This window comes from Branchiostoma floridae, chromosome 5 (assembly GCF_000003815.2).
Source record: "Branchiostoma floridae strain S238N-H82 chromosome 5, Bfl_VNyyK, whole genome shotgun sequence".
In the NCBI taxonomy this organism is placed as follows: domain Eukaryota; kingdom Metazoa; phylum Chordata; class Leptocardii; order Amphioxiformes; family Branchiostomatidae; genus Branchiostoma; species Branchiostoma floridae.
This window is the reverse complement of record NC_049983.1, coordinates 5,792,158-5,818,330: the sequence shown is the minus strand read 5'-3', so window position 1 is coordinate 5,818,330 and position 26,173 is coordinate 5,792,158. Positions and strand designations below refer to the sequence as shown.

The 26,173-nt window shown below is 39.5% G+C and overlaps 1 protein-coding gene across 1 annotated transcript; it reads left to right on the top strand.

The window, feature by feature from the left end:
• The first annotated feature begins 6,657 nt into the window (after nt 1–6,657).
• LOC118415308 lies at nt 6,658–19,422 on the top strand. Its single transcript, XM_035819811.1, has 17 exons — nt 6,658–6,671; nt 7,049–7,161; nt 8,674–8,741; nt 9,083–9,115; nt 9,590–9,647; nt 12,185–12,225; nt 12,794–12,838; nt 13,419–13,466; nt 13,947–13,979; nt 14,611–14,646; nt 15,220–15,291; nt 15,887–15,964; nt 16,724–16,795; nt 17,713–17,800; nt 18,813–18,878; nt 19,109–19,147; nt 19,377–19,422. Exons 2-15 carry the CDS (start codon nt 7,069–7,071, stop codon nt 18,855–18,857), a joined length of 810 nt encoding a protein of 269 aa, XP_035675704.1. The 5' UTR covers nt 6,658–6,671; nt 7,049–7,068; the 3' UTR covers nt 18,858–18,878; nt 19,109–19,147; nt 19,377–19,422.
• The last annotated feature ends 6,751 nt before the right edge of the window (nt 19,423–26,173 follow it).

Genomic DNA, 26,173 nt, shown 5'->3' with positions numbered 1-26,173 from the left:
TACCAGCGACGGAGTAAGATATAATAGAAATTTAGAAATACACGTTGTTTTATCTGTCTATGCTAACTGTAGTGTGCCAAATATTGTTACTGTGTGCGCTGGAATAACACGTTGTGCCGACAATGTTCTAGAACAACATAGAGAACTGTTGATAAGCTACAGCAGTGAAAAATGAGCTCTCAAAGCGGAGAACACTGCCCCTTCGATCATTTGTTAAACGGCAAAACCACCGTGAAAATGTTCTAAGTTTGAGTCAAAATAAACTTTAAAGAGATGCGTGAATGTATGCTTATGGCGAAATGTCACGAGCTCAAACAAAGAAACAACCACAGGCAAAGAAATGGAAAAAATAAAGGAGGTTGGAATTCGGTATATTGGCAAACAAAGATTTCAGAACTTACCGGGGTGAACAGGTTCCTAACGGTCAATCTAACCGACTCAAAATCCAACTCTTTTGAGAGGACTGCTGGCATTTTAGATATTGTCTGTCAATATAATTTTTTGACAGAAATACCTCAAATCTCACAAAATCTAGTCGAACGATTCAGAACCAAAGAAAAATCGTGCAAACCCTATCTCAAAGATGATTTGTGTGGTGGGCAGCTCGATTGTGACGTCATAACGTTCCGATCTCTTTACTGTTGCGTTCATATTGATCGCTGATTGGCTGAAAGTTTATGACTGAATGACGTCACTAACAGGGACGCAGCGCAAAGGATCCTGGGAAACAGTGACACAATACGTTATGTTTGTATCAATGCACTTGTCTCATATAGCTCAGCTTACGTAACCCAAAACGTCAGTCGCGCACGTAATTCTTTACATTAGGCCACAGAAATTAAAATATATGGATGTCATCAACGCGCTCATTCATTTTCGGCAACTGATTTTGAGAGAAAACTTCCTCTCCCGGAAATAGTGAACATGACGAGAAAGTACCAAAATGGGAAAACATGTCTTGTTGTAGCATGCATTTTAGTTGTATACTATAGCATTATAGTTGTATACTATAGCATTATAATTGTATACTATAGAAGTGAAAACAGTTTAATAGTAAAAGTTGCAATAATGTGTGTAGTTTTTAACTTCAGTTGGTAAGTTATACCAGTCTACCACACTAGGGTCACTTCTTGATAACAGAAATAAAAGACTTGTTATCGGTGATACCATGTTTTGTCGCTTCATTCTTGTTACATTAATATTGTTTATGATATCTAATATCAACTGTCATAATTCCACCAGGTGCCATAATACCGCCAGATAAACGGAAAGTTTATAGGGCCTTCTCGGGATTTTTGGAACACTTAAATATCAAATACCTAAAGTGTATTACCTCAGAATTACTGATTGTTCATTGATACATGCCTTTTAATTCATATATTTTTTCTAATGTTGTGGAATTTGACATCTAACGTTAGTGATATTTTTGCCTCTCGCCACCTATCTACCAACTGCATATCCTGTCTACCATTGGTTATCATTATCAAATCGTATCTAATTTTTACTCCTTGATTTGGCAATCAATTTAAGTCTCTTCCTTATGTCAATGAAAGATCTGCGTTTTGCTTTTTGGTCACTAGGGGTCGCTGTGAGACCGTGAGTAATTCAACTGAAATGAGTGCCGTGAAAAAAGGTTCTATGAGACAGGTTGTGGTTAAACCTCCCTGAAGTTTGTTGTTTTTTGTGAATAACGTGGTATCATTAAACTCTAGCTCTAATTTGCTTCACTGATCACTTCTGCCGAATTCGAAGCAAGTTTGAGAGTGGGGAGGGCAACATCAACATTACCATGTTAGATAGCCGTGTTGACTGTTGTAGGCTTTACTTGTTTAGGGTCGTCACGTCTCGGTGTATAAAGTGACTCCTGTATTCATTCAGTGTCTACGTAAGTTTTTATTATTTTATGGTTGACTTTCTCAAGCTCCTTGATTTTTGCCTCATTTCAGAAAAAAAAAGATTTTTTTCTTCTTTGGAGATGGTCAACATGACGAAAAATCACAAAATTTTGCAAATTTGTTTTAGCCTAACTATTGTAGAAGTAACACTAGCGAGGTAGCCATATGACTGTAGTTGTAGAAGTGAAACAAGTTTGATTGTTGGCACCAACATGGAAGTCATGAATGTAGCTACAAACTTTGTCATACCAGTCTACCACACTAGTTTCACTTAAACGACACTATAGCATACATCTTGAATACAGGAATGAATGTCTTGTTGGCTGTAATAGTTTCTTTTAATTCTTGTTACAGCGTTTATGGTGTCTATTTCGAAAATTTAAAAATCTTGTACCCATCTTCTTTGTTTTTTTAGCAATATCACTATTTCTGCAGTCTAAAAAGGATGCCATCCATAAAATTTACTTGCTGTTATTTGTACTGAACACCATCCACACACGGGTAAAAAAAAAATAAAAACTTAACGTTATCCCTGGTTCTCAACACCAAACACAAAAGCGAGCATGCCTGTCCTTGGTGCTGAACACCCACACAACTAAACACACCTGTCCCTGTATAGCCCATACACACGGGGTGTTCATTTAAGTCACTTAAAATTTTGACAGCCGTCTTGGCATACAGTTAGGACATACATTTGTTGTCTGAAGGTTTAGTGTTCTTCTTGATCTGCATTTTGCTTTATGGTCACTAGGGGTCGCTGTGAGACCGCGAGTAATTTAATTGAAATGAATGCCGTGAAAGATGGGTTCTCTGAGACATTTTGTGGTTTAACCTTCCTGAACTTTGTTGTTTTTGGTAAATAATGTAGTATCCATTCTACTCTAGCGCACGAATCTTGCGAACGATGTTAGATTGCCATGTTGACTACTACAGGCTTTTCTTGCTTACGGTCGCCACGTCTAGGTATATAAAATGACTCCTGCATTCATTCATTCATTGTCTACGTAAGTTGCCGTAAGCCAAATATACCTGTCATTTGTGCTGAAAAAAACATCCACACACAGGTAAAAAAAGCTTGTACCTTGCGCTGAACACCAAACTCAAAAGTGAGCATACCTTTCCTTGGTGCTGAACACCCTCACAACTAATCATACCTGTCCCTGCATAGTCCATGCACATGGGGCGTTTATGTTAGTCACTCAAACTTATTAAAGCCGTCTTGACACACAATTGGAGCATGCAACTGGACGTTTATTCTTCTGTTGTGTTACAGCAACAGCATGAAAATGGACGAAGAAAAATTTGCGGATGGTCCGGAAAAATGTCCGTGCGCGTTGACGGGCACTTTTACTCACTGCTTTGTCTCCGTTGTTGTTCTGTCCAATGTCACTAATGTCGCTTGTACCGTGAGTTTTTTCTCTGTCATGTACTGTAATGTCATATGTGTCTTCAGTTTTTTTGTAAGTCGTCTACAGTCATGTCACATTTAGTCTTTCGTAAGTCGTCCACAGTACCGTCAGTCGCAATGTCACTTTTGTCGTCCACTACTACTGTCACGTCTATCATGTCAGTCACAGTCTGTCCGTTGTCAGTCTGTCTATGTCCTCTTTTTTTCTTTGTGCCACTCCGATTTTTTTTCTTCTCTGATCCTTCTTCTTCTTCTTGCCTTCTGCACTTGGTGAAGTTTCTTGTCGTACCTGAAATCACATTGTTTCAAATTATTCATGTTGAAAAACGACATGTTGCATTTTCTATCTTTACGTAAAGGGAGACATTTCATTTTTTTAGTTGGTTAGGGACAATAGTAAAGATAATGTTAAGTAACAAGTACATGTAAACTGAGCCGATTTAAGGAATCACTGTTAAGTCTACACACAATTTCTAAATACCAATCTAACAAAGGAGCAACTCATCGTTTTCAATTCCTACTAAGAATTACTTTAATGATTTATGAATAACAGAATATCGTATCTTATACACAAACGTCACAAAGATTAGTTGTGCTTAGCAGCTTCCAAATACTATTTTGGCGTTGAATGCTGTTGAATGAAAAAAAAAACGAATGAATGAATAAATTAGTGAATGAATGAATGAATGAAAGAATGAATGAATGAATTGATTAATGAATTACAGCTGCTAATATGCCTATTAGACGAAATACTCACAGGAACAGTCCGTACGTCTTACTTATTCACACACAACAGGTCGGCCCAGCACATCGACGCAGAACCCACAGCAATCTTTCACGCACCACATGTGGGTATAACACTTGGGACACAACAGGTGGTAGTTGGGGGTGTACACCTGATGAGGACAAAAACAACAAAAGACTAGAAATGCAACATTTTCAACACTGTCGCGTTCATCGCCAGATTTGTAGACAATAATCACACGTGTTCATGGCACAAGACGAGCATGATTGAACAGCAATCTGGAATTTCTACTTGATTAGTTTCTCACATTGGTACCTCACCTCACGCAGTGGTGATTTATGTCAAAGTGTTGGTAAATTTCTCATAAAGGTACTGGTGAAAACCGCACGATGTTAGCATTTAGGGATAAGCTGAGACAGGTTCGAGAGTACGGACATGCTAGTCCGTTCTTGTCCGTTGTCAGTGGGGCACAGTCGGTGGCACATGACCAAATTCTCACAGAGTCTATGAAGTGAGTTTACCCGTGCTCAGATCTCTTTACGTCTACGTAATACTATGGTAACACAATAAGTGCTTATAATAAACCCTTCCATACATAACGTTACATACACAAGTAACGATTAATCAGATAACTCAGGCCAGCTCATAGCCATACATGTAAAATTGCCAAAGAAAGTTTCCGATCAAATAGACAAAGGCAGATCTTAGTCTCCAAGCAGACGTGTCAGCTGGATAAAAAAAAGAGAAGAATTTGGCCAATTAGAGACAAATAAGTTGCCATGGGTTTTCAGCCAGTCTTTTGCAGTCTATCCAGCTATCTGCCGGCCGGACAGTTCACTTCTAGGCCAGTTAACTGTCCTACTAGACTTTTATTCCTAACGTAGCCAAATTCCCCTATTACTATTAGTATTACTATTCGGCCAGGCGGGAGTCTGGTAGAGACTAGGTGTTAGATCTACCGTGATGCCAAAAACGCTGGGCTATAACTAACGTTACATACTAGATCACTTACCGCAACTGGAGCTCAGCCTCTGAAAAAATCCACACCTAGGGTCCAACAAGAGGTGGAAAGAAAACTGGGCACTCTATGAAATCGCGTAACGACTGTAAAGTAAGGTGTTGGTTCAACTCAGGACGTTGCAGAATGAAGTTTGTTTGGTGTCCACGTGTTTAAAGCATGGCGGATTGTATTACATAATTAGCATATTCTTCGTCCATCCGTCTGCGGGCATAGTCAAATCTATAATGCCCCTGCGTCAACATAAGACCACAGTAGCTTGTGTTTACACAATCTCTCGCTGTCTGTAAGGAGCAGTTTCAACAAAATCGGTCTGACTTAAAAATCCCTGTAGGTTACTCACAACTTGCTGGGTAAATTTTATGAATGACACCAGCGCGCGCATTAAGTAGAGTAGAGTAGAGTAGAGTTCTTCAGGCTCAGGTAGGAACTGCAGTTCCAGTTTAGGCCGCTCTTTCCTTTCTAAGACACTGACATCCCAGGTAATTGCGGATCGTCCAGGGCTCTAAAGTTGTAATACACGCTGTGTTTCTTCATGTGGTTGTCTAGTCTTTCCTTAAAGCAGTTTACACTTGGGGATGTTACCACCGGCTCTGGTAGATTGTTCCACCATGAGACAACTCAATTAATTTTCGCCTGATTTCAGAAAAAGAAACAAGATTTTTTTTTCTTTTTCGGAGACGGTCAGCATGACGAGGAAGTGCCCAAATGGGTAAACATGTTGTGTTGTAGGCTAATAATTGTACTTGTAGAGGTAAAACTAGTGAGGTAGCCATGACTGTTATAGAAGTAAAACTAGTTAGATAGTTGTAAAAGTGACACCAATATGGAAGCCATGAGAATGAGAATAATTGCCGCTAGTGTCACTTTTACTACACTAGATCACGTCTTGAATACAGGAATGAATTTTTGGCTGTGACACCATGTTTAATCGCTTCAACTGTTGTTTTTTTACCATGTATACTGCATATATTTTTTTACCCATCTTGTTTTTTTTCGCCCTATCTCACTACTTTTTTTTCAGTCTTCAGAGAATGTCATCCATAAAATTTACGTGCTGTGGCCTTGGAGTAGTTTACAGTAAGGCGTTTTATACATTCATCCGCGACATAAAGTAGTACCGAACTTCTGGCATTAATCAAGGAAATTATAGCGCCTGTTCTCGATCAGTGATCAAGTAAATTAGGCCATTATTACAAGACAGATATTGGATATTGAGTACATAAGGGCCGAATATTCTACACGATCCGCTTCATTTTTTCACAACAGTTAGTCCCGTCCGCAACTTGGTTGCCGCAACTGTACTCATCCGCTGCAAGTCATACAGGAATGACCGGGACAAAAAAGGTATCAAAACACATCTTAAATGTTATTTGATCAGTAGGAATAGGATATTTTTTTCAAAGATATAATTAGAAACAAGAAGAAGGCTTGAATGTGGATCAAGGCGTGTAGAAACTATGCAGTTTGAGCACAAGTTTTGCAAGTTCAACGCGTGATTTTCAAGTTCATTCCCCCTAAGCGTTCGATTCGCCATGTTTGTTCCCGATGCCATGGAAACGGGTTCTATTTACACCTATGACAGCTAGCCAGCGCTAGAAGCAGGTGGGGATTTTTTACTCTCTCCGTTTGAAGGCTGAAAATTCAGCAGAATATTCATGAAAAATCTCAAAGTCATAGTCAGATTTTACGCATCATTTTTCTCAACACAGAGATGGGCATTTGGAAGATGTAAAACGGGAGTTTTTGTGTGAATTGCACCGGAAAAGTTGTTGTTTTTGTTGTTGAAAAGTTTCTGTTTTTACGGAGGCTGGATAGAACATGGTCAAAGTCACCAAGGTTATCAAGGACAAAGACAGAATATTTTCTTAAGCGGCAGCTATGATATACAACTATGTATTTCTTTCTAAAACATTAGAAGATTCATAAACTAATTATAAATGCTAAAGACCGTTTTCATTGACTTTTAATGACATCTGTAGGCGTTACAGTCATCTATTTCATGAGAAGAAGTCAAACAATGGCGACTACAAAGTTCGACTGGAAGACGAAGAAGAAAATGCTTGACGACTTTGAGGTTGGGAACAAGATCACGGTAGGTTTTCTGTTTTTTTTTTAATCCTGTAAATAACGTTAGAGTTTTAACACCACGATGAATTGTACCGTGTTGTTTCTGTAATTTGAAGGGCTCGAAATACCACCTGCATATGCCGGATAGTACAGGTAAAATTGATGCTGGGTCTGGTGTCTATCTGCAGCTAACCTGCACTATGTACTAGGTTTTATACAATGGTATAGCTATAGGCGCATGTGGATTGTTATTAGCTGCATTGACTGTTGTTTATACCTATTAAGTATAAAATGATGGTTCCTGAACAATTTCAGTATGTTCCATACTTCTTCGATTCAGTGTTGCAGGTAAAATCTACTAGAAGTGCACTTTATTTTTGTAGTCCGTTGAAAAAAAACATTCATTGAATAATCTTAATGCAATTTAGAAATTGAAATTCACTATTTGAAAAAAAAAAGTTTTACTGCAAGAAAAGAATTTTCAGAAAATATCATTTTTTAGTTACATGATGTGGCCTAATTCAAAAATTTACCTCGTAAGAGCTATGCGAACAAATGATTAATGAATGAAGACCTTTATTGCACATTTTTGCCCCACTGGGCTAAGTACAGGTCACACATGGTAAGGATCATATATAGGTAACAATGGAAACAATCATACACATCTATAAATAATATATGCAGATATGCGTCTAATCTATTCTAGGACATTCGACTTCCTCTCGCTTAATTTATGTATACTTGAGTCATGCCGGTGCAATTTTTGTTGCTGTCAGATTTTGAAAATAATATGCTGAACTTGAATATTAACATGGAAGTGAATATAATTAGAACAAAATTTGATAAGTTTTCATCCCTTCCCTCTGTATTCATCATGAGCTCTAGATACATTTTTATGATTAAAAAAAATCATATGTCCAATAACCAACTTAAAGGGGCATTCCACTCCACATGGGAGTGTTATTTTCCGATAGATATACATCTTAGGAATTAATAAATACATACTACTTCACATCATACGATAAAGTACCCAGTTGCTCCACGTGCCTCAAAAGCATTCAGTCTTCTACTAAACTCCCCAAGTACCCGCTAATTGAATTAATTCTATGGTTGAATACAATGCAAAATTTTTAGGTAAGGTTACAAAGCTAATTTCAGGGGCGCTAAGAAATATACATCTTGTTATGTGTTCTTTGATATCTTGTAAACAATTGAACTTCTTGGTGTGCTTAGCATTTATGCAGAAATTATTCACGATAAAGGAACTGTCTACACGTACAGGGAATGCATTGGTAGGGTCTGCATGGGTTTAGTGAGTGTCATATTGTTTTACAAAACACACATCGCGTAATTTATCCCAAGGTGAATTCCACAAAATTCGGCTGATTATGTATTCATTGACACATTATCTATTGGAAAACACCACCCCCTTCTGGAGTGGAATGACCCTTTAAAGGAAACTGAATGGTCTCATTTCGTTTGTTTTGTTTTGATGCTGTTTCTTGTTTTCTTATCAACATTCCATTTTCTTATTCAGCCAATCCTCATAGATCCTTTGCAACGAAAGTGGGTGGGGCCGCGAGCCCTTGCTGGGCGATTTTTCAGGTGAGAGACGTTTTCTTTGTGTCAAAACATGGAAACAAAATATATGGTCAACATCATAGTTCAATTAGCACAATTGTTCTTTCTTGAGGGGGTAAAAATGGAGTGGTTATAAATTACAGTTGCTGGAAAATCAAGTGTTTGAAATTATTTTCATCAATTAACAAAAACATAATCGAATAGTCATTCTGTAATTAAATGATCCGTGCAACCAGCACGCCTGGATGATGATGATGTAATTAAATGTTTTTCATAGTGCCAGAAAAGCATTTGTCGTTTTTCTTGTATTTTTTTCAATTATTAATGATCATAATACCTTTTCACAGTTTTTCTGAACTCTTCAGCAAAAAGGATGAAGAAGAACAGGACCAGGAAAAGTAAGAACTGTACATCAATATGTAATATTTATACATAGTTTACTATCAATAAGGGCACACTGTATCTGTATCTGTATCTGTATCTAAATTTGGCACAAAAACTTTGGAATATCAACTTTGGTTAACATATTTCCATTGTTTCTGCACCAATTTCAATATATTATATAGCAATAGAAAGCAGTGTGATTTTCTTTGCAATGGTATGAAACTCATTATCATTTTAATGAAACTCATTATCCTTTTAATTAAAATTTAATCATCATTATCACCCCACAACCAAACCCCCACCCCGTCTGGATAGGGTTAATCTGGTCTCGCATTTGGAATACATTATAAAGAAACTGGCCTACGTAGACGGATAGATGAGTTGAACATGAGAGCAATGCATGGAAGATATCGTTTTCTGCACCAGCGAGAGATATGTGTGTTTTGGTTCTGATATTCTTAAACAATGTTTCTCTCTCTTTACTGAAGGACGATCAACAGCCTGAAAAAGGGGACAGCAGAAGACGACTTGGTTGTTTCTGAGAAGGTAAGTTCTGGTTTCTTTACAAGTGTCAATTGTCATGTCAGGCCCTTGTTCAGCACTGTAAAGTCCTAGTGCTTTTTGTTGTAAGGTCACTTGATGCACATTCACTGTCTGCAGAAAATGTAACGTTACTTCATCTTTATCCGCGAAGTAACCTTTATCAGTAGTACTTAAAAGTGGGGTATTCAGGGATATCAAGTGGACGGATTGTGGTTTCAAACTGCAGTATTTAAGAAAAATTGCAATTTGAAACCGTCGTCTGTCGACTTGATATCCCTGAACATCCAAATTTTGAATACAACGGATATAGGGCACCCTGCGGATAAAGGTGAACTAACGTTAAATGTCAGTAGTGGCAAAATATTGGACATTCTGAAACATGGGGCATTTCAAAAACTTACAAATAAGCTTACAAACCAACGGGTTATCGATTTAAATACATCATTGTGTTTTCATAACAGTCTGCCTTCAGTGGCTACGAGTAAAATGTACACCAGGGGTTCATTCATGTCTCCCTTGGGAATTTCAGTACAGAGGACTAACAGGTTGCCCGGTGTCGTTCATGGCCCGTTGCTTGCCTGCTATATTGAGCTGCGATGTTTTCGTCAAACCTTACATTACGGAAGTGGTCAATTAAGTCCAGGTCCTGCTGTGGTCCGCTATCTCGAGCTGCGATGTTTTCGTCAACCCTTACGTATACGTTACGGAAGCCTGTCCGCTATCTCGAGCTGCGATTTTTTTAGTCAACCCTTACGTTACGGAAGCCTGTCCGCTATCTCGAGCTGCGATTTTTTTGTCAACCCTTACGTTACGGAAGCCTGTTCGCTATCTCGAGCTGCGATTTTTTTGTCAACCCTTACGTTACGGAAACCAGTTCAAGCCAGTTGCGTGTCCGCTATCTCGAGCTGCGATCTTTTCGTCAAACGTTACGGAAGTGGTCCTGTGTGGCTACCACGGCGTTCCAAGCTGTATAGAGTGACGTCCCCTCTGGCGTTATCACGTCTGCGTTGCACCCAGTTTGGTGCTGTTTTGTGTGTGAGGTTGACGATTTTGAAAATGACCACCAAAATCGACTTCATTTGTTAGGTAGTGATTTTTGGCCATCAGAAGGAGAACTAATATTCCGACATTCAAAATGTTGTGCAGAACTTTGGGAGCTTACATGTCCAATTTTCCTCTAAAGAACGCTGTGAAGGGGAAGAAACGTGAGGCCGGCGAGCACACAGCTGGAAAAATCCGGCTGTTGGGAGAATTTAGCAGTCATCAGTACACAAGCTGTCACCGAGCTTCTGTTAAGCAAAGTTCTCGTAAAAATATTACATATAGCATAATCTAAAACATTTCAAAAAAATGTTTCTCTGGTAAAATGTGTAGTATGACCTTCGAGTTTACACTTGGAAGCACATTTGCTCAACACGTGCCAAGCCAGGCGTGCATGATGCTCAGTGGGGCATTCTCCAACGATTCTGGTAAACATGAACTAAAAGAATCACACCGGGCTGTGTCTCCTTAAAAGATTATAGGACTGGTATTAAACGCTCCATTTTTTCATATTTTCGTGTCTTTACATAGACTGTTTCGATATTCGTTGGGGCCCTGAGTGTTTGGATTTTGCGTGTAATTGACCACTTCCGTCAACGGGCCACACAGGACCACTTCCGTAACGTTTGACGAAAAGATCGCAGCTCGAGATAGCGGACACGCAACTGGCTTGAACTGGCTTGCGTAACGTGTCCCTTTTGTGTCAGGATGGCGTGTGTCCCTTGTTAGGCTGTGGAGGGTTTTGGGCGAAGGGTTGATGGAAAATGTGTATACTGTCCCAGCCCAGACAACATGAAATTCAAGTACCTGATTGATTGGCATGTATGGTGGATTGTGTTGCAAAAATCGGTGTATTCCCTTGGGTGCAATATCATTCTACGTTAGGTCTTCTGTTAGGTTTGGAAATGCCCCATGTTTCACAATGTCCAATTTCTTGCCATGTATATTAAATGTAAGAAATCATAACTCAAAATATTGGGTGCATTGCACTTTTGAGCATCCCATGCATAGAGCTGTGCTCTGGTGCATATAGCAGGTTGTGAAGGGTATACGTAACGTATATATGCAAACGTTATTGTAAACAAGCACATTTACACAGCATAGCCTCACCCGAACAATTCTAAAACCTTTGCGATGTAGCTCTTGACAAAGCTGACATTTTAACACTAACCATGGAATTTCATGTTCAAACTCTGAAAAGAGGTTTGTAATAATTACTAGTAGGTTTCAACATTATTTCATGCTGTTCTCCCAACATTTCGGTGCACCTGAATTTTCAGATATGAAACGCCTGAATTTTTATTTTGTAACACACAACATTGAATTTCAAGCTTTAACAGTTGTTTTGGTACATGGTGGCCATGGTAGAGTATTCTTTGATGTGTATCCTATTTTACATCATGATTGAAATTGTTTTCAAAAGTTTCTTTTGTTTTGCTTTATCTTGTTTGTTTGTTTTCATGTTGTTCTTATTGCAGCATGTTTCTTTTCTTACTCAGCCAAATCAGAGAGGCTGCTGCACATGGCCCTCGCTAAGAGAGTAAGAATCAGTTTTAGTCAGCTTTAGCTAGTACCATCTGTAGTCAGAGTCAGAATTTGCAGCTATAACAATGCAGAAAATTGAGGGGCTCTATTAGTTGTTACCATAGCTGGAAGAATGGATGTATCTCGTCACTGCTATCTAGGAAATATTTGTAAACAGGGCTCGAAATCCTTTTTTCTGCATTATTAACCTGCACTGGTGCAGGTAACATTGAAAATCACCTGCACCAGACAAGTTTTACCTGCACCACTCTAAATTTAGTATGGATCATACTGAAATTGTTCAGGAACCATTGCAATTTTTTTCTTTTAGACTTTATAGGTGGTAACAGTCAATGCAGCTTAGTATTTCGAGACCTGGTAATGAGTGGCATAGCTATAGCAAAGTATATCAAAGAGGTTTAGATATGAAAGCAGCAAAAAAATACAAAAAATTAAAGTTCATTATTTATTTAATAATATCTTATAGGGTGGTCCCTTCAGTCTAGCTGATTATGACAGAGATACTTTTCTTTTTAGAGGCAAGATTACAATTACTTACTTTGCTTTAATTTGTTGTCCTTCAGGATTATCATGGATAAAGATGGAGCCCATAAGGCATACATTCTGAGGTAAGAACAACCGTATTCTACTGACTTCTGCCCTGTTCTTGGTGCTGAACCAATGTCTTGTGACATAAAATGTACATTTCTGAAAGGCAAACGTTAATTTAACGGAGGCTGCCCTAAGATGCTCCCTGCCCTAAGATGCCACGGATTTTGTGCTGATCTTATTATGCATAAGTACGGCGTGTTTGTTGCCACTGACTTTGCCAATCAAAGAGTTAAATAAGCATAGCTAATGCATACAGGTGTTATTTGCATGCAAAGTATAGTTGTAACGTGTGCCAGGCCGGTGAGCAATACACACCGGCCTGGACTGAATCTATTTGTTACGGCATCATTACAAACGTGGAACGGGGCCTTCTGATTGGTCCGTGGGGCCTGGCTATAGGATAATGTAGCATAAATATACCACTAATAGAAATTAAACCGTTAACTATTTGCCCATGCCAAGCAATTCATGCATTTGAGATTAATGATATACAATCATGTTGTTTAGGCATATGGTAATTGATATTTTCATACCATTTCTGGGTGTTGAAAATGCTATCAGTTCCTTAGACTTAGACTTGGTTGTTGATTTCTACAGGCTACTAGAACAGACTAAAGACCACAAGCAGTGGAATGAAATTCTAAGGTAAGAACAACCATATTCTACTGACTTCTGCCCTATCCTTGGTGCTGAACCAATGTCTTATGGCATAAAATGTACATTTCTTAAAGGCAAACGTTAATTTGATACTGTAACTTCTACTTTTAGTTCTCTATTTCTTATCAGTTAACAGCCTGAAGTTGTAATAGATGAATAGACTTTATTATTCAGGTTGACAGCTTTGGCATATCTTTATGTTACTGTAAATGCATTTAAGTTCGCGGGGATTTAATTTCGTGGCAGCGGGAAAAATGACTTTTCGCGGTGGTTTTAATTTCGCGGTAACACCATCGACTGCAGTCTAATACCATAATAGAAAAATGTTTGCGGTGGTTTTAAGTTCGCAGTGAAGTGGTCGCCGCAAAAACTGCGAACATTAATCCACCGCGAACATTTCTGCATTTACAGTATTTCATGATTGTTGTCATTTCTATGATAACGTTATGTTTTATGGGTTGTTTCCAGGAACTTTGCCAACCGGCTAGAGATTGCCCAAATGTAAGTTTTCAAATGATCTTACAAATCAAAGTTTTAGGAAAATGATGTCAGCTATTAATATATAAAAGGAGAATTAGCTTGTACATAAAACATTGTAACGCTAGTTAACCTTTATTCGTGTGGTAAGCTATATCCCTTGTTTTTCAAAACAGCCCATTTAAGGATATCAAGTTGACGGACGGTGATTTCAAACTGTATTTTCAAAATATATCAGTTTGAACTCACATTCATCGGAATTATAGCCCTAAATACCCTGCTTTTGAAAACAACGGATATAAGTTACCCTGCGGATAAAGGTGAACTAGCATTACACTCAAGCCTGGATGGTCAACCACCCAGTACCCCTGAACACAAAATCTACATATTAGATATAGTTAGACCGTCATATTTTAAGTGCTTGTAAAATGTTGTTATTTTTAATTCCAATTAGGCAATCTGAATATTGCATCAATTTGGGAACTGAAACAAAAAGAATTAACAATAGTGCAGTCAGTGTTGTAATCAAAACGTGATGAATGAAGAAAAAACCTGACAGTTATAGAATTTGATGGAAAGTGGTCCAAATCCTGTGTTTGGTGATTTCAATTTTACACAACTATCATAATTACATTTCCTTTACATCTTCCCTTAGGATAATCACGAAGGACGAAGAAAAGTACCAAAAAAGGTGAGTTGGGTTCAAGAAACCAGTCAGTCAGTCAGTCAGTCAGTCAGTCAGACAGTCAGTCAGTCAGACAGTCAGCAGTCAGTCAGACAGTCAGCAGTCAGTCAGTCAGTCAGTCAGTCAGATAGTCAGTCACTCACTCACTCAATCACCCAATTACTCATTCACTCACTAACTCAATTTCTCACTCACTAACTCAATTGCTCAATAACTCACTTAATTATTCACTCACTCAATTACTCACTAACTGAATTATTCACTCACTCACTCACTCACTCACTCACTCACTCACTCACTCACTCACTCACTCACTCACTCACTCACTCACTCAACTACTTACTGCAGCTTATTCTGCCTTGATCTGAGACTTGGGAATGTTACTGTTAGTTAAGAATAATAGACAAGATACTGATATTTCCTACTGATTTTGGAATAACTAGTAGCTGTAGTTCAAAATACTTAATGTACACAGTTGTTGTTCAAAATACTTCACTGCTAACTTTTACACATTTGTGTAATAACAAATCTTGTCTAAAAAGAAGTTAATATTGTTTTCCATTCTGTTCACCACAACAGGCTTGCCCAAAAAGAAGAGGAAATTTCTCGGCTCTCGACTAATGTGGCTCTTCTCGAAAAAGACAATGAATGGTGAGTTTATAAATTATGTTTTAAATATTTTTCAAAATGCTGAAAAGTCATGTATTTTGATGTTAAAGGTATTGTCAGTACAGTTTAGTATCAAGTCCTGTTTGAAAATTTCTTTCTTGTTTTTGTAAATAACTAGGGGTGGGTACCAGCCAGAAAATTCAGGTCCAGGTCCGGTTCAGGTCCAGAGGATCAGGTCCAGGTCTGGACCTGATTAAGTATGTAAAAACTTGTGAATTGACTGTACTCATAACAATGGTCCATTTCACTACAAATAAATCTGTTTTGTGGAGTATTTGCCTCACACTGGCTTTTTAAATTCCTATAAGGCTATTTAAACGGCAAAACTTGGTAGAAATGACTATGAACTTTACTTTGCTCCTATTGTTTTCTTCCACAGGTAAGCCCCCAAACGTGTGAATTTTGCCAGATCAAGTAATCTGTTCATTTTCTAATAGGTCCAACATCCTGTCCAAAGCTGATATTTTGAGGTTCGATTTTTCCGGATCGGTCCAATAAGAAAAAACGGTTTTGTACTGGTACACTGTACTGGTACCCACCCCAAATAGCACATCAAACTCTAACTTCTCTCACTCAGGGAGAGAACAAAGGCAGAATCAAAGATCAGAGAGCTGGAGAAACGCTTCGCAGAGCAGGCAGAAAACACACGACACGGGTGAGTTCAATGGGTTCATGGAATCACATTCACTCACATTATTCTCACTGACTCACTTATCAACAATAACGCACTCACAGTCACACTCACTCTTCTACACTCACCCCAACTTTTTACTCACTCACAAACACAAGCTATCACTCCCTTTTACTGTTAATGACTCACCCAAACTTTTATTGACTGACTAACTCACAGACTGACTGACTGACTCACACACACACTCAAACAAGATATATATAATATGATGACTATGGACTAACTTTTATCCTATTTATTCACACTCACTCACACTCACTATCCATTGAGATGATTATACTGCTGCTGGATTCCCTGACGCAGGGGTAGGCAGAAGTCGGCCAGTCTTCATACCACGTCTCCATGCGGCTCTGTCCTGTGGGTTGAACCCTGTGAGACCGCACACCAGTACTATTATATATAAAGTTATAATACTGTAAATGCAGAAATGTTTGCGGTGGTTTTATGTTTGTGGTTTTTGCAGTGGCCACTTCACCACAAATTTAAAACCACCACAAACATTTTTCCATGGCAGTAAAAGACTTACAGTGCATATTGGTGCTACAGCGAACTTGAAACCACCGCGAAAAGTCATTTTTCCCACTACCGCAAAATTAAATCCCCATGAACTTAAATGCATCTACAGTATATATAACGAGAGAGCACACTATTGCCGTCCAAAAACTTGATATTTTATTTCTAACAGCCGATTTAATGCTTTGTCCATATTGTGCACCACAACAGGATCTCCCTGAAAGATGAGGAACTTCTGGCCCTGAAGACTCGTGTGGCTGTTCTAGAGTCAGAAAAGAAAAGGTCTAGGTCTTTTTTCATTATCTTTGATTTGTTTATTTGTTTAACCAAACAAGTAACAGTAAAAGTAATGTAGTTGAGAGGTCATGTAGCTGAGAGGCCATCAGAGGTCAGTGTTAAATAGTGTTATATACATAGTTGTCAATGAATGTCTTTTACCACCAGTGCTGCAGAGGTTTGTAAGTTTGTGTTTGTAGTCTGCCTTTAGTGTATTTTATGAACATAGATGGTGAAGATTTGATGTGTTGTGGGAATGTGTTGTAAGACTTTACACACCTGTACGGGAATGTCCAATTTGCTGCAGAGGTTTTTGGTTTGGGCTGAGTCTGAATCCTCCCCCTTGAGCTAGGCGAGTGTTATGTCGATGGGTGTTTTGGATTATATGTAGCCTTTTGATATCTTGAAAAGGTGTGCCTAGAAGTTCATGTTCAAGCAATAACTGTCATTAAACGGCATATAAGTAGCTATATGAACACCACATTGTATTTTAGTTGACCAAGAAAACACACATTCAAGCTTCAAGCAAAATGTGCCAGGTAATTAATAAAAGTTCAGTGGCCAAGAACAAAGCAATTATAACTAGAGTTCGGCGACCTCATACCTCCATGAAATATTTAGAGCTTTGTAAATTTTATGCAAATGACTTACACATTTACATGATTTATGCATGGTGATGTTGACTAATGTACACATGTCACAAGTATCAAATTGACATTTTATGGAGATGATAACAGCAATTATAACTTCTAAACCCGGTTTTGCAAAATTTGGACAGTGGTGCACTTGGTGTATGCAAACACATTGAATCATTCTATGGAAGCCCATGTGATAACCCAAGATAATACCTGGGCCTGAACATCTGTATCGATTGCAGCCCAGGTATGCCATGAATCATGATGAATTAATTTCATCGTTAACAGATTGGATGCAACCAAAACACGTGTGTGCAGCCAAACCCCACAACATGTCCTGATTGACCCAACATCGATTATGCAGGACAAACAGAAGGTACGTACATATAGAATACAACACGGTGTATTCCATATCACCTGAGGTATCAGCCTGACCCGCGGGAAGGCTGGGACCGAGGGTGATGCGGAATACACCATGTTGTATTTTATCTCTGTCATACCCACCTGAGAAAACACACGTTGTGATGCGAAATGCGCTAGAAGTTGAGAAAATTTGGTGCCCTCAAACAAACATTGTTACAACTGCAATCAGGTATTCAAATTTTTGACCGCGCCACACTGGCGTGTGCAGAGTATGTTCAAAATATTTGATGGAAGCCTTTGTGATAAAACTTCAAAGCCTGTGCGGTATGGCTTTTTATGTCATACCTGTGACGCGAAAACGTTCGATACGGGTGTTCCGGACCGGGTGATAACTATCCGTACGGCCCGGGCTTATCACACAGGCTCCATTCAAATAAATCGAACTATGTCGAGTGGGACGAATGTGGCGCCGTCGAAAGTTCGAATACCTTATTTGGACGTTAGAACATTACTGGTGGAAGTCTTTGTTCGAGGGCCCCAAATTTGTTCAACTTCTGGCGCATTTCGCATCAAAAGATGGGTTTTCTCAGGTGGATATGACATAAATAAAATACAACACGGTGTATTCCGCATCACCCTTGGTCCCAGCCCTCCCGCGGTTCGGATCGCCCTCCCTCCTTCCCGAGGTCGGGCTGGTACCTCAGCTGATACGGAATACACCGTGTTGTATTCTATATTTATCACACGGTCCCGAACACCTGTATCAAACGTTATCGCGGCCCAGGTATGTCATAAATTCTAACTTGCATCCCACAGTTTTTCTATTTATTTATTTATTTTTTATTATTTTTTTTATTGAAAAAGAAAAGTGAACTATATATACGTTCCTTTCCTTTATTCAGATATGCTTTAGTCCTATTTAGGGCTTAGCTAGAGTTTACGAGGGTTCGAATGAAACATACATAATACAAATGCAAATATAATTACGCAAACATACATGTATGTTTATGTTATGTTCTCAATAGTTCAGAGAAGAGAATGAAAAGAGGACTGCCCTTCAACAGGAATAGATCAGTAAGTGGAGGAACCAGGTAAAGATCAGCAATTTTAAACTTGATTTTCTTTGTCCATTTTCTTCTGTTTCATATTTCTATTACTTCTAACTATGTATGATACTAAATACGATTTTATGATTGTTGAATAAGGTCCTGTGAAATATCCACCTTATGACTTTTTTTTGATTGTATAAACTTTAGCAAGTCACATGTCAGACACTCCTCATATCAAACTGAACATGAAAAACTCTTTAATCTATTGGTAGGTTGAAAACAACAAGGAATTCCTCAGGAAACTCCAACAGGTGCGTTTTGTTGGAATTTTTTTATGAATAGGAATGGTTTCAGTTGCCTTTAAATCTTAGAAAAAAAGCCACAATATCCAATAAGATAACTCTGTACTGTTGAGTAAGAGAACAGAATAGCAAAGTGGGTTCTGTGATGTCATAAATTCAACTAAAAACTAATTCCTTTGACTAAGATGCACTATTCTGTACAATATAATCATACATTTATGTCGTTATATTATCACAGGACATTCTGCCCACACTGCTGCTCAACGGTTGCCCTCTGCTGCTAGACAATGACCAGCACAACCAAGCGAAGGAGGAACCTGCACCCGCTCTCCCCACACTGCTGCTCAACGGTTGCCCTCTGCTGCTAGACAATGACCAGCACAACCAAGCGAAGGAGGAACCTGCACCCGCTCTCCCCACACTGCTGCTCAACGGTTGCCCTCTGCTGCTAGACGATGACCAGCAAGCAAAGGAGGAACCTGCACCTGCACCCGCTCTGCCCACACTGCTGCTCAACGGTTGCCCTCTGCTGCTAGACGATGACCAGCACAACCAAGCGAAGGAGGAACCTGCAGCCGCTCTACCCACGCTGCTGCTCAACGGTTGCCCTCTGCTGCTAGACGATGACCAGGACAACCAAGCAAAGGAGGTACCTGCACCCGCTCTGCCCACGCTCAACGGTTGCCCTCTGCTGCTAGACGATGACCAGCACAACCAAGCGAAGGAGGAACCTGCACCCGCTCTACCCACGCTGCTGCTCAACGGTTGCCCTCTGCTGCTAGACGATGACCAGGACAACCAAGCGAAGGAGGAACCTGCACCAGCTCTGCCCACGCTGCTGCTCAACGGTTGCCCTCTGCTGCTAGACGATGACCAGGACAACCAAGCAAAGGAGGAACCTGCAGCCGCTCTCCCCACACTGCTGCTCAACGGTTGCCCTCTGCTGCTAGACGATGACCAGCACAACCAAGCGAAGGAGGAACCTGCACCCGCTCTGACCACACTGCTGCTCAACGGTTGCCCTCTGCTGCTAGACGATGACCAGCACAACCGAGCGAAGGAGGAACCTGCACCCGCTCTGCCCACACTGCTGCTCAACGGTTGCCCTCTGCTGCTAGACAATGACCAGCACAACCAAGCGAAGGAGGAACCTGCACCCGCTCTGACCACACTGCTGCTCAATGGTTGCCCTCAGCACGGAGATCATCAACACTCTTCTGTTGACCCGGCACACTTCCTGATGCACCCAATACCGCTTGACTCCTTCATAGAACAGTTCCTTCTGTCTCAACGCAGATCAGCTTCTCCAACGGAAGTAAATGAGCGTGGACTAGGAGATTTGTACCATGAGACTTCGCAGTCAGCATCAACTCCAGAACAGGCCAGCTCACCACAAGGAGCACATTCCAAGCTGAACCATGATGCAATGGTCTTGAGGCAGAGTCCCTCCATCAGACTAAGGGCGACTTTGGAGTCCCTGTCAACTGTCAATGTCGGTGGTGGAGACATGAAGACTACTCCTACAGTAGCACCATGTAGGAAACAGGAGAAGCCTCCCAAGCACCGAGAGTTTCAGCAGAATATGAGCCACCTGGACTTTCCTGCACTTGACGAGCCTCGTGGACTGGAAGTCCTACTCGAGAGGAAAGTACCACAGCAGGTCTGGACTGCACCAGATGTTGTGAGAGATGGGCCACGCGGACTGGAAATTGCGCTTGACGAATCAACTACAAAAGAACACTTCCACTCCGTACAGTATAATATACTGCAGAGATGTCAACTCAATGGCATGTTTGGCAAGGCATCAAACAGCAACATGGCCGCTGCGTCTTGTCAGGGAAAGAGCCACAAGTCGCCTGCAGCTGAGGGAGATGACGTCACTGTTCCTCACAACCCTGCTTCTTTCCCTCTGGCACTGCTGACTTCCAGAATCTACTACAGACTAATCACTGGATTCTGCTGACAGAACTGTTGCAGAAAAGAATTGCAGAAGACTTAACGGGATTTTGTGTCACAATAGTGGACACTAGACTGTATGTTTAACAAGGTGATTATTATCAAGACCTAATACACATGAATGTGGCATCACTGGTGCACACACAATAGAAGTCATACCCTACCAGTTGTCTACAGTTAGTTTAATGTGTTAAAGTTGTGAGAAAAGTGAGTAAATTTATCAGAAGTCTCATCCACAAAACCATAAACACAGTGCTTCAACATGTTTGATTTATTTTATTGTTATTTATTGATTTTCTTATTGCAGAAGTCTGATTTAGAAATATCACTATTGTATGTAAAAAAAATAATATTGCACATGATTGCATCAATTGTCTATGCACATATTTTGTACATTTATAATGGCATGGTACATATTTTGGAATACACATTGTAATCAGCATGTCATCTCAATGTAGTTATCAATGGGACATTAAAAGTAAACAACACAAATATATTTGCAAAAAATATAGAGATTTTAACCACAGATGTATTTTATGATCTTTTTGTATCCATGTATACATTTCATGTATGTGTGTATACAAACTGAAAATTTTAACTAGAGACATATTTTGTGATGCAATTCAAAAATATTTACACTTATAATATAGCCTGTTGTTTGGGCTTTGTATACAAATGTATATGTCAAATGTAATATATGTGACTTCTGAAGCACTTGGCTGCATTGTATTTCTTTGACGATTGTGTTTATGGAAAAGATGAAATTAATTGAATTTTCTTCAGTGACACTTTAAAATGTGCAAACACATACCTCGAAATTTGTCGTGTCTTCAGTACTTAACTTATCTCCAAGCAGATCTTGCTTGGGCAAATGGGAAGGAGTTTAGCCGGTAAAGGAGTTATTCGCTGTGGCTAATCTGCTTGGAGATTAGTTCAGTACATCATGTTCAGGGAGTGAGCTATAGTCTCGTGCTATCACCATATTTCCCCCTATGCAAGAATGTATTCTTCTAGTAGCCTGGTACTAGCCGTATCATAGATCCCGTGTCTCTTTTGTCCTCTGGTAAGACACATGTGAAGGATGGTTCCTTTTTAGTTATCACTATCTTTTTGAATATATTACAGCTACCAGTAGGCTTTCTCGGGATGGCATGGTAGCTCAGGTAACCTAACACTGTTCCTTAGAGTGGGTTGTAGAGAAGACAGAGGAGACTCGGGAGCTATAATACGGCTGGATACCAGACTGGCTTACTCTTCTACATGAGCTCACAGGCTTTAAAAACCTACGGCAAAACATAAACCCCAAGACAGAAGATCAGTTCTAAACAAACCCCCAAGTTTTAAACAAAATCCTATTTTTAAAAAAAAACCACGTTTAAACTTTCTTAAGTAACAGATTAAGGCCTAATTTGCATAATTAGAACATGCTTTGTTAAGAAAATGCCTTGTTAAGATAACATCAACTGATTATATCAACTGATATAACTTATGCAAATGAAACCTTGTTACATAATCAACGAGAAACACTCTAACCATCACAGCAGCCTTCAGGTTGGTGAAGGTATGAAGTCGTGGAACCTATTTCAAAACTGAACTTTGACTACAACTAACGGTTCAATGTTTGGCACAAAGGTTTTAGTATGCATCCTCTTGAGATTGAAACGAGACATAAAAAATGGAAGTTTTGCTTCAGTACCTTAGGACGCTGCTAGGGGGCCCATTACCGAAGTTGACCTTTGTTTTTCTGAGCGGTTACCAAATATCATCAGGATCTATTCAAGGCTTCTCGAGTTACGCTTTCCGCAAACAAATGGACACTATTTTTGAACTCGACCTTCCTTTCCGCAACTGCTACTCAAGTAGCAAATATCATGAAAATCCATACACAGCTTCTCAAGTTCTATGCTGTTGACCTACATATAGAGAGACACAACATCATGCAATAACCAAAAATATAACCTTCTTGGCAATAATTTATTTTCCTACATCATCAAAATAGTACAACAACCAAAAGTATGTAACCACGTTCTAGGATAGCTTCAACAAAAACAAATCCAGGACTGTCCACATGATGCTGGTTGACTGGTCAATCAAACAACTTTATTAGTTCTGAAACAAACCTGCAACAATATCATGTAATGAAAGAAATCATACAAACATTTGCATAATTTATGCTTGCTTATGTACACCTTTCACTAACGTACACAGGTCACATTGTTGACAGCCCAATCATTTACTACACGTACTAAGAAGAATTAGGACACTTTCAAATTGATTATGCAAATTAGGGACTTATTTGCATAATTAGTATCTGCTTAACGTCCACCTTCCACAAACTATATATGTAACATGTTTTGACTCCTTAGTGTTGGAAAACAGTGTAAATATAGATTTTTCTCATTAAGTATGCAAATTAAGTCCAAATTTGCATAATTTGCACTTCATTATGTACATCTCTGCCACAGGTACATGCATACCAAATATCATGGAAATTCATCATTCCTTATTCCATTATGCTCCTTGGAAGATTTTGACAAAAATGCTCCTGCAGTTCCAGAGCAAGCTGCTAGGGGTCTCAAACATACACCACTTATTCCTTACATCAAAAGCTATCTGCCACCATGCAAGAAATCAAGACCATAGCATGTCCGGGTAAAAAGATACAAAAAATTGAAGTTCTGCTGCAGTACCAAGGTCACACATTAGGGTGCCCAAAATTGACCTTGACCTTTGTCTTTCCAACCCCTACCCACATACCAAATATCATCGTAGTCCATCAAGAGGTTCTCATGTTATGATGTCCACAAATATCCGGAAACACAAACAAACAGACGCACGGTGTGACACACACAGACATACAGACAGACACACTGAAACCCATACCTCCATTTTTCATGGAGGTAAACATACATACCTCACATGTATAGCAGTAGTATATAGCAACAAAACAATACAGCTGCTGAATAACAGAAAACAATCATGGCACATTGGAAAATTATTAGAGGCTTTACCTTTTCTTGCTATTTTCAAAATATATGTAGGATTGTTACTCTCCAAGCAGAGGTTTGGCTCTGACTTTTTTCTATGTGTTTTAGGCATTTTTGTCAGGCCTTCTATTTTGTACCGACCGGTGCAATGGCCGAGTGGGTGGTGTTTGCCTTGCATTCTGTAGGTCGCGATCGTGAGTTCGATCCCCGGCCGAGTCATACCAAAGACTTTAATTTACATGCTGCTTTCTCTGCTTAGCACTCAGCACCAATGAGGAAGAGTATGGAAGTTAAACCCACATTACTACCAGCGGAATAGCCCCCTGCTGTAATGACTTGCACAAATGTGTGGCCCAAGGGTTTTGAAGTGGAGATGGGCGCCACCCTACGCATCTGTAGATGTATGAGCAAACTTTAACTTTTTTTTCTATTTTGTACCTTTTAGATACATACAGTATATGATAGAAAGCCCAATAAAAACATTTTAAAAAACTGACCCAAACCTCTGCTTGGAGAGTATAGGCTTGTAAGCTAACCTTTCTTAGACTTTGTAACCATTTTGAATGATGTACCTAACTCTGAACCGTGCATCTGAGATCCTACGTTGTGGATAGAACGCTTCTGCCCAAGCATTACACACTGTGCTTAAACAGTATAGGAGGAAACTTCAGAACTTTCTTTCTGGTCTTCAACTTTGGAATGGAGTGTACTAAGACAGAGAGAGTCCTTCCATCAGGCTAAGGGTGGCTTTGGAGTCCCTGTCAAATGGGCCTCGCGGACTGGAAATTGCGCGTGAGGGATCAGCTACAAAAGAACACTCCCACTCCGCACAGTATAATGTACTGCAGAGATGTCAACTCGGGGACATGTTTGGCAAGGCGTCAACCTATAATATGGTCGCCGCGTCGTGCTACAAGTCGCCTTCAGCCGAGGGAGATGACGTCACTGTTCCAGACAACCATTCTTCGTTCCTACTGGCACTGCTGGCTTTCAGGGGTAACAGGGCTACAGACTGACCACTACATTCTGCTGACAGACCTGTAGCAGAAAATAATTGCGGAAGATACTTTGTGTCAACCCTACAAGGCAATCTTTGATAGCACCAGAACTTATAAGTTATAATCAGACTTATAATGTTCCTCGGACATGGGTACGAGTGCAACTACTTCCGATATTACATTATTTGAACAACCTAGTATTTCCGTGTCGACAGTGAAGACTATTCATGGCACCGTGGAGTGCGAGAGAGCTTGCAGACGGAGCTTGTAGCATGCGGAACTCAAACACTGTGTGAGGGTAATGTCATAACAAAGTTCGTCGGGGCAAGTCATCACTACTAACAATAAAAGATCAAAATTGTGTGTATTTTTTTTTCAAGACACGTCATCTGTTTTTGGTGGCGTGCCAAATGGTATATTATTTTCAACGGATCTAGTTACATTTCTCTTCTCATCCTTTCCATTGATCTCCATCACATTGTACAAATGTAGCCTTTGTAACATAATCGATTTGTTGGGGGATTTACAAATGTATGGGCAAAGCTATTGGCTACCAGCAAACTATACCTCATAGATCACAGCAAATCTTACATAATCCTGAAGGTTTTTTAACTTACCCAAACTTCATCTGGATACCAGAAGAATATTTCTCATACATATCAACGTTATCAACATTTTTAAGTACCGGCAAAAAATGACACCAAGTTTGAAGATAAAGGAGTAGGGATTATCAATCGCCAAGTATCATGAATATACACACCATTTCTTTCTGCAATACCTTATTTTTCATATTGACAGAGTAGCTAAAGTGTAACAGCTATCACCCTGTACTCCTGACCAATAACTGTTATCAATTTTTATCTTATATTTGGATATTTGGCCATGCTGATTTTGTAATATGCGGATGAGCAACAGCTGCGAAATGAGCAAATATTTGTATATGCCATAGATTGCATAAAAATGTAAAAAAAATATGCCTAGTGTTATAGAATGCCAATCTCAAAAGATGTGAGAGAACGATGATAAAGAATATTTAACTGTTCTCTTTGCCACCATGATGTGTTTAGTCATTTGTATAACCTTCCTGGCCACTT